We start from the raw sequence: 16691 nt of genomic DNA, 5'->3' as shown, positions 1-16691 counted from the left end.
TATCTGTCTGCAAAGCCACTCACTGCAGGAACCTCTATATCACTTACTGTAATTGCAGCCTCCATTCAACCATGGCTTTCTGATTCACAGAAGAAAAAAATGAAGGTACATACTCAGTAACTCTAGTAAAAAAACATTAACTACAGAGAAAGGTGCTGGCATTGTAGATGTTGCCAAAACACATGTGAGTAGCCTTTAAAAACCCCTCAGCTTTCAGCTCCAGCCTCTCTAGTAACAGTTACAAAATCAGTAAAATATATTAAAAAGCCCTGATCTTCCTCTTTTCTGCTATGTAGCTCCACTGACTCAGCACAGTTACTCTCATTTTATATCTACTTAAGAGTCTGACCCAGAGTCAAACTGAACAGACTAGTTTCACTGATTACTAGACCCTGTTAAATCAAACCTACATCCATGACACAAAATAATCTAGGTCATCTAGTGAACTGTTGATTTATCATACTGACAGATGCTAGATGGATGTCTAAGTGCAAGAAGCTATAACAATGTCTACACAATGAGGACTGTGATGAAAAAGAAGAGCTTGAGAAGATCTAGGGTTCAAAAAGAGCAGACATGCAACTTGAAGTGAGTTCCACCAGCATGGTTAGAAAAACAAGACTGTGTGATTGCAGTATATACAATTGGATAAAGAAGTAATTTGCAGCAAGGAAGTGAATGACTGACACTGAAGTAACACAGGCTGGGGGGTGAAGGAGAAGCAAAGTTGCAGAGCAAGTGTAAAGAAGGATGCTGAAAATGCTGAAGTGTCACAAAAAGGATTTTCACACTGAAGAAACAGAGACTCAAAGAGAATTATTCGCTCCATCTACCAAGATAATAATGAGAAGCAACTTGACCATAAGCAACAGACGCTAGGAAAGCTCTTTAACTGATTAGCAAGAGTCAAAGGCAGGACCAAGATAAATTCAAAGAAATTAAGTGAAACTGTGAGAAAGGACAACTCCATAAAGCAGGAATCTTAAGCAGGAAATACTGGGATACCACATCTTGCTGTCAACAGATCCCAGGTTACTGGGATTAATAGATAAGTAACTAAGCAGTACATTAGGAGTCTGCAGCATACTGCATATTTACACGTGCATGAAGTACAAAAGACAAAAAAACAATGCTTAATCGAGAAGTTTAATGTATTGTTGCCTGCCAGCTTTATCTGAAGATGCTAGTAGGCATCAGACAATAAACAGTGTTCAAATTAGTAGGCAAATACAAATAAAAAAAGTACAAATAAAAATACAAAAATACAGGCAGGAAAGATTTTTTTTTTTAATGCATTTAGATAAAGATTGTTCTCATGTTGAGCCTCTAGGCTTTGTAGATATAAAGACTGCTATGATTTTGCAAAGTCAGTCATGGTGTGATACACATGTGCTTTGCAGAAGAAAAGCAACACATGGAAATACCAGTATCATGAAAGATGATGATTAGAGTTAGGAACAACAAATGCCGTGATGATATGGATAACATGAAATCTGTGCTGCACAAGCAGATTGCAAGAGGAATTGCAAAAGGCTCCATCAACTTAAGTAGGCTGTGAGTAATCAGCTTGTGAGTTTGCTGCTTGTACACTGAGCATTACGCGCACCCCTCACAGTGCTTTAGTCCTTCACAATGGATTTCAGTTCCAAGAGTGAGTCATTGGAGGGAAAAGAAGGGGGAAGGAAGGAGAGCTTTTCTCTCTGAAGGAATGGAAATGGAAGCTGTCCTTGAAAAAAAGGCATGAATACATGCTTACCACTACATTTCTTCGTTTAAAATGCCAACTATTAAGTCTCCAGATTAAATTGAGCAAATATTTGAACAATGAACGAGGCAGATTATTCTGTCAAGGAAAGAATAAACTCCTCTTGTAGATGTAATTTGTGATGTCTATTATGGTCAACATTTGAAAAAATCATATTTTGTAGGCAGTTCATAGGAGAACCCTTTGTCATTTTTCCAAGCCCAAAGGACATCTGTTATCTGGTTTCTTTCATCACGGAGATCAAGCAGTGAATGGAAGATTTAGGCCACAGTGTCCATAGAAAACACCAAGTATTTTATGCCCTTCATTTGTCACCCACCCCCACAGTGAACATAGACACTACCACTACTAAGTTAGTAAAGCACATTCTTACAAAGACATATAATAATAATAATAAATATTTTGGTTTAGGCAGACTTAGACACCAACCCAGAAAAAAGGACACTTCTCTACAGCAAAACACAGGTGGGATCCCTGGTTTCACTACACACAGATCCAAGCTTCAGCTGGCACTTCTCAAAGCCATGCGGACTCTGTGATGAAGCAGGACAGTAAGCCTCAGGGACTACAGGCCCTGGCTAGTGTCAGTTCAAAGAGGAGACCTGAGGTGGCAGCAATCTTCTCTTGTACAGTAGCCAAGGGTTACAGCATTCTTTCCAGAACTGGCCTGGGGTTTAGTTCCATCCCAGGGAAACTCATCGTTCTCATTTTCCAAGTGGGTACCAGTAAACCAAGTGCAAGGTTAAATAGGGCAAGTAAGGCAGGGTGCATAGAAAAGCGTGGCCTCTGAGGAAGAAGAGCTGTGTCCTAGGCTCTATAAAATGTTGGAGTCCTTTTTAACAAACCATTAACAATATGAGGATTCACAGGCCCTCCAGGCAGATTATGTTAAACAGGCACTAGGCTTCAAAGCCTCAGAATGAAAACTGCTCTTCCAATGTCAATTTAAAGACACAAAGCTGAAGTGTGAGCAAAAGTACCTGTGCTGGCTGCTGGTGAGCAAGCACAGTGACTCACTGAAAACGTACAGAGAGGCTGTGACTCACAGGACAGTCTGAGGCAGCACGGGACACAATAAAGAAAGGCTGCCTCCCACATAGGAGAAAGATGTGAAGAGAAAACCAAAGCCAATCTCCAGCCACCACATTTCAATTAATTTATCTGTTACTCAACTTGTACTTGAGGCTTGGCTCTTGAAAATGCTCTGTAGCAGAATGTTATTTGCAGTTAGTTCTGCACACATTCACTTGTAGTTTTGCTATATCCTATTCTCCACTCACTGAATACTTAGGCTTAGCCTTATCACTGCATTCAAAAAGTATTCTACAGACACATATATACACACATGCATATACATATATATGTATACACCCACATATTCACTCATTCTACAGGACAGAAATAGTCCTGCAGAGGACTCTGTGGGTGGCATTTCTTTGCCTAAGGGTAGGCCCATGCAGCCACATGAGAAGAGTGTTGTCATCTGAAATGCCTACATGTGGGGGCAAGCATGACACAGGCCCTGAAGTCCTTTCTGCCACAGTAGGTGGGGTAAAATTCTCCAGCAAGGAACCTAAATGGCAGAGGAAATCTATGCCTAAGGGTGTGGATTTCATATTTCATGCGTATGAGGGTGACATCTACAAGCAGCCACTGCAACAGGGCCTTGGACTGAAAGCTGATTCACTCTTACTTCCCACAGTCCATATAACAATAAATGTTTCCATGAGAAAAACAATACAAAACTACTTAAAACTTGTGCATGGATATCATTAAGAAAAGGGGATAACACCAAAACACGTTGTATTAAGACAACGAATAAAGCATTAGTAGACCTAATGGGTTAAAACTGGAAAGTGAAAAAATTGAAACAATGTGGAAAGGAATGCCATTAAAATTTAATTAGATATTAGATAATCTGCCTTTGCTATTTTTCCAAGGAAGTCCTTAGAGAAATACTTAAGGATACCACAAAAGCCACCCACAATCCATATCTACACTATATGAAGATTTTCCCTTCACTGATATTTTAAAGGAAAATACAAAATACACTCTTCTATGGCAAAGACTTTTCTGATGTTATTTTGTGCATTACCACTGGCAAGGCAATATTCCTAAACTGTCAAACTTGGAAGCAATCATACCAAGACTGTTCTAGAATTCAGCCCAGTGTACCAATGGTAAGGTAGGCCTTTTCTAAAGTAAATATTTCACGACCCCACCATGCCTTAAAAAAAAAACAAAAAAACAAAAAAACCAAAAAAAAAAAAAAAAAAAAAACACACCACAAAAAAAAACCAAAAAAAACCCCCCCAAAAAATCCCACCAGAAAATAGCTTAACAAGCTAGTATATCAATAAAATTCATAATTTTTATGAAGGAATAATTCTCACATGCCTGAAGGAAAAAATAAATGGTTCAAAAGTATAGCCAATTCCTAGGATGCCACTTTGTTTGGAGCACAGTCAATGCATTGCATTTTCCAGGATGTACCAGCACCATGCTTCCCCAACCCTCCGAAGACAAAGCAATCTCTAACATGAGCTATTTTGAATGTCTATGAAAAAAATAATTCAACATAGTTTCTCTATTAATCTTTCCAAAAGGGCTGCTTCATTACAGCTGGCACTGTATTACATTGACTTCCTGACATTCTGAGCACTGTTAAAAATTAAAAAGTTTTCAAAATAGATGCTAACCTAGATAATGAAAGTTGTCCTTGTTTTGTTATTTTTTAAAAGGATGAAGTAAGCTACAGTTTCCCACCAGTAGTAAAATGTAGAATCTGGATGGCAAAACTGGTATACTCACATACTGTTTGGAGCATAATGGAAGAGCTTATTGCTAAAAAATATTTCGGAATTATACAGGTTAGAGTAGTTGTTCTATAATAATAGAACCTCTGCACATCTTGGGAATGCTGATGAAGAAGGAAAGTTTAAAAAAAAATGGGAAAAAGACCAAACAAAACCAAAAAAACCGCAAGAAAACACAGACATGTTACAAAGTTGCAGAAAAGTTTGATTGTTTTTAAAATAACAGGTGGTCTTCCCCTCCCTCCCTGCTTCATGAAAATCTTCCCAATCTCTTTCACTCCAGAAGTGGGAAGAGAAGGCAGACCCAGAGAAGGTGGAATAATATGAACCAGGACTATGGAGCTAAGATAGTGGTTAATCAAAGAGAAAGGACTGAGGTCCAGATTTAGAGAGGCACAACAGAAAGCCATGGAGGTATCCTCTAGGATCTTAGTTCAATGAGCAAACACACAGGGCCTGGAAAGCCACAACACTGCCAGGGTGGAAATCAGGCAAAATAACTGTGGGAATCCCCTTTGCGCAGCTTTGATGTACGAATTTGTTTGCTATAACTAAGGAAATAACCCCGCTTTTCACATTAGTTCCCCCCCTCCCCTTCCTGAATCCCTCATCAGAACATTTTGTGAAGGATCACTACAGCTTGCATGGCAAAGGCTCAGTTTACCCAGGAGGCTGTCCCCAGAAGCAGCTGCAGAGAACCCGATGAGATAGCAGCTCCTAATGCTGCAGCATTAGCATCAGCTGGGGAGACAGGTTTCTAGGACACGGAGGGGCCCCCAGGACCATGCTCACACGTCTGGGGCCTCTGGGGGCTATAAGTAATGGCAGCTTAGAGCTGTGTACCAAGACAGATCTTGATAGCCTCCAGACACACAGATCCTTATTCAGAAGTGATCCTAAGGAGCAGGGAAAATGTTTTTTTTTTATCTTGTCCCTCCTCTGTGGGAAGTTTAAGGAGATGGGAAAAAATGAGAGATAAAAGCACCACAATCAGAAATAGAAAAGTGGTGGATTTTGTGATTTCCTGCAAAAATGCACATAGTTTGCATTCAGTAGTAAACAATGAGATCTGCAGTGCCCTTATCTATGCAGCTAAAATGACACCAGGACTTAAAGTGAGGTTCACAAATAACATTAGTTATGGAGGAGGAAGTACCTCAATAAAAAAAGAGGCATGGCTTTCTGGTTCAAACACAGGGTAGGCTGCATTTCTCAGTTCTGTTCTTGCCATTGCCAAGGACTCTTGGTGTGACATATCATGGTGAATCAGTTATTTTTTGTCCAGGGTGACATTATGTACTTCCTTTTACCTTCTTTTAATCAGCCTACAATCTCTTTGATCAGACACACTCTTCTTATGCACACATGGAAGCAGTGTGCCAGTTTCAATACCTTCCCAGTTTCAGTTGCTTTCTCAGCATTAATAAAAGCACCACCTTTATCAATGGGACCTTTGTTGACAGTTTCAGCAAGGAAGAGAAGCCTGGACACACCATAAAGACAAAACTCGTTTCCACACAGGACTCTCTCTGGTCATTGCTATGGAAAAGCCAGCAGTGCTTCTGCCTGTGCTACAGAAATGCCATGAGGCACTCGGTGGTCCTGTGCCCTCACCCCAGTGAAGATGTCTTCTTCGCCCTTTACCAGTATCACCTTTCAAGCAGAATGGCAAACGCTTTTAAAAGTTTGTCTTGCATCTTCCTTCCATGTGTCACAGTAAAACAGTAACAATAGAACAAAACAGTAAAGCACAAAGTGTTCACATTAAAATAATATAAAGAGGCCACAAACAGCCTGAGCCCAAAGACTCCGGGGTCAAGCTCCTCCTGAAGCCATGAGGCAGCACCCACAAGCGCACCCCGCAAGCCCTCCACGCTCAAGTTTAAAAAAGCACCGACCTTTAGTTAAATCCCTTTGGTTTTAACATCGACAGCTCACTGGGGCCGTCTGCGGTTCCCGGCTACAAACACCTTGACAACGGCCGGTGCCTGCTCCTTGCGCTCGACTCAGCAGCCCAGCAAAGCGCCTGGAGTTCGCTTCCACGACGCGCAGGGGTTGTTAGAGAAAGGGGTGGGAAATAAGGACGGGAAAACCCGTCTGGGAAGGATTCGGGACGAAGTGCAGAGATGGGGGAACCCTACCAGCCCCTGCGGGCCAGAGAAACAGCTTCTCCCCGCGCAACAGCTGCTCGCAGAACCTCCTCCGCCCCGCCGCTGGAGCCGCCCCAGCCCCGCCGCCCCGCAGCGCACCTGCCGCTGGGCTGGGCCGGGCCGGGCCGGGCAGCGCCCAGAGCCGGGCCGGCCTCCCCACGCCGCCACTCACCCTCCGGGTGCGTCCCTGCCGCTGGGGTGGTAGGCGGTGAGGACAACGCCGCGGGATCCGGACCGCCAATTCATGGCGTGCACCGCCGCATCGCTTCTGGGGACGCCGAGGCGGAGCTGGGCGGCCCGGCCGCGGCCCGGCGCAGCCCAGCCTCCCGTCGGCAGCGCAGTGGGGCAGGGCCGGGTGACGGCAGCGCTTCCTGCGGCCCGACGGGGCAGCCGCCAGGGCCGCCCTCCGCCCGGCCGAGCTGTGCCCCTCCTTCTGGCTCTGGCACCCGGGCTTCCTCTGGGTGAGGGCAGCGGGTGCCGGCGGCATCGGCCGCTCGCCAGCGCGGCGGGACCCAGCGCCTGCCCGCGGCGTGTGTCTGCCGCGGCACCGGGGATGGGCCCCCCGGGCACCCACGGTCACGCTCCTCCCGCCCCCGTGGTCGCTCGCGTTAGCGGTCTGTGTGCTGCCACGCATCATGGAGTGATAAAAACCAGCGGTCCGTAGTCAGGCTGGAGTTTATTGTAAGGAATGGTGAAGGAATCAGTCAGTTAAATAAAAGTTGCAGCAGTCTCTCGCCTCCATAGGCTGGCCGGGCTGTGGGTGCTGCGTGCCCCAGGCGGGTGGCTGCGCGTTTAGAGGTGACCTGCGAGACACGGGGTGTTGCAAATGCAGGGCAGTGGTAAAAATAAGGAATGCCTTCAGTGTTTTCTTTGTACGTTGCCCATTTCTCTTAATTACAATAGTATTCTGTGCTTCATCTAACTTTTCATACATGAAAGTGATTTGGTTTTTTTAATTACAGGCTATGGTTATAAAAATCAGCTGATGATAATAATAACATCAAGCAAGGACTCCAGGTGTTGGAGCTGCCTCAGAGCTTCTGTGCCTTAAAACAGCATCCAGTGTCTCCAAGGTCAGGCTCTACCAACCAGTGACAGCTGGAGAAGGGCAACCTTGGGTCAGCAGTTGTGGAAGGGACAGGATGCTCTGTACCTCGGCACAAACCTGGTCCACTCACTGCCATGGTAGAGTTTGATTTGGTAGGCAGGATCTGTACCTCAACACTCAACCCTGTATTTTTTTCCATGGCAACTACAAAATAGGCTGTAAATATATGTGAGGTACTCAGGTTTCAATTTGTGTTTACATTCACAGAAGCCTATGATTTAACTGACGCATCATCTTTTTTTTTTTTTGACATAAGTGAATGGATGAATTTTGATAAAAGTGTAACTTGCATTGCATTTATTTTTCCTTTTAAAACAAGCAAACAAACAATCATTCAACTGCTTTGCTTGCAGTTAAATATATGAAAAGTTCAGTACCACATTACATGAGGTATACTGGAGCACGCAGGTACCTGGAGACTGAACCTTCACTTGTTTAAACCACTGTACACCTAAATAGGGAACCTCCATGCAGTTGCAGATGAACAATGCATTTTTCTGTGCAGCTGCTCTCCAGCACACAGCTACTAAGCAGGGGCAGCACAGATATTCTGACCTATGGTAACTGTGAAGTTGCTCCCAGAGGAGAAGCAAACAGGAAGAACTTCCTGTCATGTTTGAGCAAGACCAGCTTGTGCTTCAGAGTCGTTGGTGTTTATACATGGTGATTTTGCGGAGTTCACTGGTGATATCCAGACATTTTATTACTGACTTTAAGTAGATAATTTCATCTAATAAATTTCTTCTTAAAATAGTGACCTTCCATAGAATATCAAACAGAACATCCCCAATTTTTTTAAAGAAAGAGGTGTGTCATAATGAAATTTTGCATAGTGCCAACATTACAAGCACAGGAAAACCATTACAGAGCTGCCTTTTCATTGTTTAAACCATTGAAGACCAACTGCTGCCTTAGTTTTAAGTTTATGGGAAGAAATGAAGGTAAGGGTGGGTTTTAATAAAGTCTACCTCTTCCACGACTTCTCTGTTTTATTTATAGGCAGTTAGACAAGGTGTTTTGAATAAATATTTTTTGTATGAAATTTGATGATTTTTAATAAAAATGTTTATATTTATTTCTTTTTAAAAAAGTAAAAAACTACTAAAAAACAACAGAACCAACAGCTCAGTTTTGCATATAAATTAGAACACAGAACATGCTTATTTTTGGCTATGTGGCTATTTTAACTATCTGTACCAGGGCAGATTCATGATACATATAAAATAAGGCTGTTGCTGTCCCATTCTCCACAGGTGTTTTCAGTTTCCAAAAGAAATGGATAAAAGAGAAGGCACAGCTACAGTTCTGCTTCAGCAATGGCTTAGTACCATGGCTACAACATCTTAAGTAGCAGGATGCACCAAGAGCAATCAATACACTGGGTCAAATTATCAGGGTGTTCCTACTCACATGCACACACACACACACAAAAACAAGGACATTGACACCTCTACAAAACTTAGGACTGTGAAAAGATTGCCCTGCACTCCCACTGCAAAGGTACAGCACTTTCTCTGCATCTCCCATGCTGTGTCCAAAAGGCAAAAATTGAGGCCTAATCTCACGTAAACTCATAAACAAAACTTGTCTGTTTTCACTGGTCACTTCAGAAGTACATCAGCATAAGATGAGAAAATAATCTATTAATGTCTGTCACTTCAACCACCTGCTGGTGCCTTTGACTCTTTTTTTAAATGCAGGTGTCAATTGATAAGCAGTCTATGCAGAACGCAAAATTATATTGTTCAAGACCCAAGCTTTCTCTTTTAAGCTAAACCAAGAAAACCAAAAATTGTTAATACCAGAGTTTTTAAGGCCTGGCCATTTCTAAAAGTTCAGCTAATTGGCTGCATGACAAATACCCCACTTAGTCATAAAACCTCCCTTAAAGAAAATATAACAGAAAGAAATGTAAAAATATTTAAAGGGTTCAGTGCTTAATGAGTGCTTCCCAAAGCCCTTTGCCCAAACTAAATATATATTAGGTGTTAGGAAAAAAAAATAAACTCTTTTTTCTTTGATAAGCATCTTAAAACACATCATAATTAAGACACAACATGCTCTGCATACAGCTGTTGCTGTAAAAAGAATACAGAAACAAGATGCAGCCAACGTGGCACCACCAGGGACTACTGAAAGAAAATTTCAGTGCAAATGAAGAAATGTAAGAACTTGCCTCCTACATGGGGCAGGGGGTGGGGAGTAGAGGTGGAAAATGGCAAAACCCAGAATGAGTTTGTACAGTCATCTGGAGAGTAAAAAAGCTTCCATATGTATATCACAAGGAGGGTGAGAAAAGGAGATAGAAAAACATAAATTCTGTTAGTATATGGGAATGGAGATTAAATTACTGATAAAACCAGCAGAGATACTGACTTCCTTCTTAAATATGTCTTCAGTGTGGCACACTTCAAATGGGGAAGTGGATTTAGGAGCTTAACTCTAGGCACAGATTTTTCTTTACTATGTTTGACAGATTGGTGGGATCAAACTGGACTGTTACAGCAGCATAAGACCAACATGGTTTTCTTTGATGAAATTACCCCCAATTTACAGTAGAGCCAGCTTGAAAATTTTGACCTACAAATGTATTATTTCTGTAAAGTGACATGAATATCACCACTCTTTCAACAGTATATCTTTCGCTTAAACAAACACAGTCAGAAATTGCTGAGTTTGCAGTTATTATTCATGTTCTTAACAAGGTACAGGAATGCTTGTTTGGAAAGTAAGGTTGTTCATAATCAACTAGATAAGAATGCACCATTTGAGGCATATAGCTTTATGTGATAAAAGGATATATAATTGAGAAAGCAGATTACAAATCAATCTATCTTACTGCAGAATCCAAAACTCTTTTTCAGAGTTTAAATATTTAGATTAAGATGTCATGCAGTGCCTTCACACTTAATATAATCAATCACCAGAGGCAAGCAGCTCAAGCAGGGTTCTTGTATATAGATCTCTCTTTACAAAGCAATTGCTAAAAGTAGAACCTCTCAGCAGTACCATCCTTCATCACTACTTTGTATGGTTTGGCCATGCATGTGTTCAATGTACATTTTACTCTTCAGTGCAGAGCAACTTTTTTTCCTTTTTAAAATTTTCCCAAGTAAAAAAAATCACACTGATATTCATATTTTGCATAAATGTATGATTATGTATTTTACATGTGATGGGTGATTTTCCATATTCCATGTTCCTGGTAATGTGTCAGTTATCAGCAGGTAAAAATACAATCTACTGAGAAGCACTAGCTTGAGGGAATAGTAAAAGGTGATCTTACAAATTCAAACTCACAGACTGACTTCAGTGGCAGCATATGGGTTTGTTTCTGCTCTGGGTTTGTTGATCGCTCTGGAACAAATGCCAGCATGTTTAGACAAACAACACCGTACTGCAATGAGACTACAACTGTACTTCAGGACTCTTTAAGTGTACTTTTATGCAGGAGAGCTTTACCCTTTCTATAGCATTGACAAACACAAAATTTGTTCAGATGGTTTTTAATTTCAGCAGAAAATGTGTCATAAGCTCACTCACCTAATTCACATTCAAATAAAATGGCAGCCCTTCCATTATCCAAACTGTGTTTCCAAGGTTTCAGCTAGAGGACAGAAGACATGAAATGGACAGGTGTTTGTATATTTTAAGATGAAATCTAACCATTATTAAGCTTCATGCTTCATGTATGGTTGCACTCCACTACATAAACAACCATAAATACAGTGTTCTGTTGACATTAATATACAAATGCTAGGAATAATATAAAAAAGAATATTACAGGTTACATACTCAGGGTATGAGTTCTATTTCTTAACTCTTAATGTCTATACCCATGCAACTGGTTTTAGAATCTCTAAAAGAAATGCACTCTTAGAGGAAAATACTCTGCCCCTATGTTAGACCTCTTCTTTAGGACATCAAGATGAATCTCATACTAGAACTGTCTGTTTATTTCCACTGACTAGAAAGGCTGACTACATGAGTAGGTCACATGCAGATGTCCACATCTGTCAGATAAGATCCACCTGTAATAGTTATATGTTGCAATTCCAAATATGTAAGGCACAAAGTTCAATAACAATGTGTACCATATGGCATGCACAATGTGGAGTACTCAATACTGGTATGGAGGAGATGTTTCAGACCAGCTCACAGATCCCTGAATATCAGAGATGGGAAAGAATTCACACCCGTGTACACAGAAAGCACACTTGTACAAAGAAAGCTGGTAATGTGTTTGCTAGTCAGCACTTTATAAATATTTGTCATGGTCTGATCCTGCAAGCTAATATGCATCCTATATTCAGAGTCTCATAAAAGCTTTTTATGGGAAGAAAAAAGAAAAAAAGAAAAAAAAACCCAAACAACCACAAAACACTATACTATCAGGAGCTAGCTCAGAATGTGGGGGGAATATAGCAAGCAAGACACAATTTGCACAAAACATCTGCAAGGGTATGGCCACAGGCAAGAGAGCTGACACCCTCCCAGGCTTCTGAAAACATTCACCTTTTCCCTTACTGCCCTTCACATCCATATTAAAACATCCGATTTTTTTTTCCCATAGAAAAAAAAGAGAAAAGAAGAGCATAAGAGTAGAAAGGGACACATTTTACTTCCTTTCTTTTGTTGCAAGTTGCTCTAAAATGTATCTGGTGCTCTCTGGTGGCTACTTCTGTAACTCTTAATTCGATGACTGCAAAGAAACCGTAACTATCAGTGCTGCTTTTGAGATTGTCCGTAGGAAGACAAATGAGCACATCAATTTACTCCAGTTTACCCAGTTTGATTTTTCTTGAATGCACCACCCCCTGGAGAAATTCAGATTTTGCCCATTGCAGCCCATCTGCTGACCTTATTTAAACCAGGGGGATGAGAGACTGTGTGTGTGCTGAGTAGGTGAGGTTCTCATCTCATCTGCTTTATGGTGTTCCTCGTGGTCAAAGAGCTGCTGAATTTTAACCAGAGATATATCAGTTTCAGTAGTGGTAGTCTATCTACACTTATCAGTAGTATGACCTCGCACCAACCCTCATATCAAATTTTGTTTCCCTTTCCCCATCCATACAATGGGGCTAATAATACCTAGCTATATAGGAGGATTATTCACCGTATGCTCAATTACATTGAAAAGTACCAAAAAATGCAGCACATTACTCCCCTTTGCATCACTATGTTTGCTTTCTCTTGGTGTGTGATTTAATAGGGATAAAATGGCATGGATTTCTGTATTCACAAGCACAGACAACGGATGATAAATCTAGTACACTCTGCAGTATCTCCACATGAGGTAAAGGACTTTTGGAGAAAACTTAATACCACAACTGCTGCTTCATGCAGCTTTTGAAAAGTGGAAAGTCAGCATGAGTGTTGAGGACTAAGAGATTTTTCACTGGTGGCTCTGAATGACCTTTTTCTCTTGTACTAATCTTGATACGTTTTGGTTTTATAAACCATTACTTCATACATGACCATAAGTATGAAAAGACAGTGTATTTTCTGAATATAATGGCATTGGTCCTTCTTAATTCTTCCAAGATGTTGCCTAGATGTGGTGCACACCAAATGCATTCATTGCATGGGTAGATATACTCTACTAGTGTCTAAAAAATAAATAAAGATAAAATTAAAACTCTGGAGCATGGTATCTCACATTCCTGTTCACTTCTGTTTTATATTTGTAAAAGGCAGCTGTATAGCCGTTCAAATAGAGGGTTTTTTTCTGGTTTTAACATGCTACATGCTTTTGGTTTTCTTTCAGGGAGAGATCATCTATCTTCCTGATTATCCCAGTTGACTGTTTCTTGCATCTGTTCAAGTTCTCTTTGTTCAGCATGAGGGCTCTGAACTCTGTAGAGCAACTGGGACCTTGTACAAAACAAATCCCCTCTTGACTATATCAGAAACACAGTATTGTGTAAAACATTGACTTTTCTCACAGCTGCCTCTGACATCAATGCTTATAGTCCTTCTATGACTGATTTGAACATATACATGTATGATACAGTTTGAGGAGATTTGCTGACCAGTTTGCACATTGAAGCACACAAAGGAAGCTGATACTGAAATTTCTTACGAGGGATATGTACAGAGTGGTAGGGGGCATTAATTTTGCTGTTGTGCAGGTGTTCTTATATGAATGCCAGAAATCCTGCATTTGTCTTTTCTTTTGGACATTGCAATAAACACCAAACCCACCAGAGAAACGGGAGAAGAGAAGATTCCTGTAACCCACAACCCCACCTCTTTTCTCCTGATCTGAGGAAGCTGAACCCTACATCCAGCATTCAGGGTGCAACTGAATGGATGAACTGGTGAGCTGAAGCTTCAACAAGTGAAAGGGAGATGGTGCTAGCAAGTGCAAGAACCTTCTTGAAAATGAACAAATGATTTGCTGCTTCAGAAGTCAAGCTGTATCCATCACTTAGGTTCACAGTCTATGCCAGCTATTCCCTCCCCACTTTAGATCTGGCTTGACTAGGGGCTGTCTGTCTCACAGACATGCTCACTAAGTTGGTCTGCACAAGGATTGAGGGCTCTTCATTACCCTTCTAATCTTGCTGTTGCCTGCAGATTTGATCACATTTGAATTTGCAGCATGGAAACATCTGGCAAAGTAAAACACACAGCAGCCACAAAGGAGACAAGTTTCTTCTAAGTCAGGCAGAAAAGCTCATGAAAATTGTGACACAACCCTAAGAAAGCCAGAGCTATCCAGAAATGTTGCTGTGAGCTGAGAAGAAAAGCCTCAGAACAAAGAAAGGAACAATTGCATGAGTCATGGGCTGCGAGAAAGAAAGCCACTTCTCTGTAAGAGCTTTGAAACTGAAGATTGTCTGGTAAAATTTCAAGTTTATACAAAGCAAAATATTCTTAGTTCTTTCTCATTGACAGAAATCTTCATTTTGCATCATTCAATTTCATCCCAAATAAATCTTGGAAAACTGTTTTCCCCTCACATTTTACGCAATGCAAGTTTGACCACCCTTAATATGGACTATTTCAAACTCTTGGTATTATTTTTGTTATTTGGAATTGAAACTGTCTTCTGTTTTCAACATGAATTTTAAAAATATTCATGAGTGTTGAGGACTAAGAGACTTTTCACTGGTGGCTCTGAATGACCTTTTTCTCTTGTACTAATCTTGATACACTTTTGGTTTTATAAACCATTACTTCATATATGTAGTATACATGAATTCATATCAACTCAGAACTGCATTTTCCATAAATTTAATTAAAATCCAAAAGAAGGACACCATAATTCAACCACATGTGAAATCCTGACTACAGTTTGAGAAATACGACATTACTGGAACAATATCTCTTGAAACTGTGTCTGTAAGTACAGAGACAAATCCAAAAGGAGGACTAAAAGTCCCCACATTCTTGCTTATCTTGCCTTTTTCATCAGCCTTACAGAAACAGGCTTGTTTCTGTTATGCTTCCATTCTGTATAAAATCATCAATTAACACATTTTTTTTCTACTTATTTTGCATAAATTAGCTGTGACATCAATGCTTAGCACATGTAATTCTGAGTTCAATTTGTATATAATTGTATGATATTTGGTCTGGAAGCTATTTTCTAGTAGCACTATTGTAACAAGGATTGACCAAATTTTGAACAAAGAAATTCACAAGCAAAAACTGCAGGGAAAAAACTATTTGTTTCTAATAGCAGAAACAGAAGTAACTGTCATGTAACTCTCATGAATAATAACTCCAAGGAAAATGATCATAAGTACTTGGAAAAAAAAATTGTACAAGAAATAAATATTTGAGGTTTTGTTTCTTTGTGACTGAAAGCAGCCAGTACATCCAGCCATAATAATAAAAACTCAAAGCACTATTATAGCTTTACTATAGTACTCTGTATCTAGCAATAAATAGAAAGTTCATAACCATTTCTAGACTGATGCATAGTCACACACACTAGTCATAAATAATTTTAAAGAAAGCATCAAATTTGTACCCTGTAAGGCCTTAATCCTCTAAGAGTACACTTTTGACAGTCACAAATGACTAAATTTAATAACTCACTTGTTGCAGTTAATTTGTTCATCTCTAACTACAGAGAAATCATGATAGACAGGTTTATAGAGCAAAGTTCATCCAGAGCTGCAGAAATACAAGGCAAGAATATACTACCCCTGCTGTGTTTTGGAAGCAAACTCTGGCGTTGCAGAAGGCTAAACTTGAAAGTCTGCCTACATCAGGATATCATCTGTGTAGTTTCTGGAGGAAAAACGTAACGTTTGCAGTTCACTTGGAAGATATTCAAACAAAACAAAACAAAACAAAGTTATTTATGTTATAGACGTTAGATTTACTTTGATTTCATATAGTATCTTACTATTTAATAACTCATGCTATGTACATTACTTTTTACTGTATGTCCAGGAAAAAAGAAAAAAAAAAAAAAAAAAGACTGAAGCTGAAATATCATTTAATTACACATGCAGATGGGGAAAAGCAATATAAATGTGCATAAACATATACATAACATATAAATATGACTAGGGCATGTATGATGAAAGTCTCCTGAAATTTCAATCTTGTTAAATGCAATCACCGTGAGAAATTAAAATGGTCAGAGACAAAATGAGAACAAGTGTGCAGGGCATAAAAGAGGCCAGGGAAGTGGGAGGAAGATGCACGTGTGTACTCAGCAAGAGGGAGGAGCACTCAAGGAATGGCTCTAAGCAAGGAAGTGGGGTTCTGGGTGAGGAGTCACAACGTGCAGCTGGATCAGGTTATGGTCTTTGACAAGGAGGCATTTGGAGCTCTTGGCCAGTGCTCTCAAATCATGGAATGATTACATCTTGGGACTTGAAAATTAATGG

The 16691-nt window shown here is 40.4% G+C and overlaps 1 protein-coding gene across 3 annotated transcripts in view; it reads right to left on the bottom strand.

Annotated features, from left to right (window-relative positions):
- The window catches only part of ARHGAP18 (Rho GTPase activating protein 18), an 83720-nt gene that overhangs the window by 52991 nt on the left and 14038 nt on the right, over positions 1–16691 (bottom strand). Inside the window, exon 1 of one of the 3 annotated variants that reach the window (XM_071740965.1) lies at positions 6904–7117. The exons of 1 other annotated variant lie outside the window; for it this stretch is intronic. In XM_071740965.1, coding sequence (XP_071597066.1) covers positions 6904–6977 — 74 coding nt within the window. In that variant the 5' untranslated portion in view covers positions 6978–7117. Of the gene's footprint in view, positions 1–6479; positions 6618–6903; positions 7118–16691 lie in introns of those variants that run through there. One more of the 3 variants, XM_071740964.1, reaches the window with a different exon arrangement.

The sequence above is a fragment of the Heliangelus exortis genome, chromosome 3, assembly GCF_036169615.1.
Source record: "Heliangelus exortis chromosome 3, bHelExo1.hap1, whole genome shotgun sequence".
NCBI lineage: Eukaryota > Metazoa > Chordata > Aves > Apodiformes > Trochilidae > Heliangelus > Heliangelus exortis.
The sequence above is the reverse complement of the archived record's forward strand: the minus strand, read 5'-3'. Positions and strand labels throughout refer to the sequence as shown.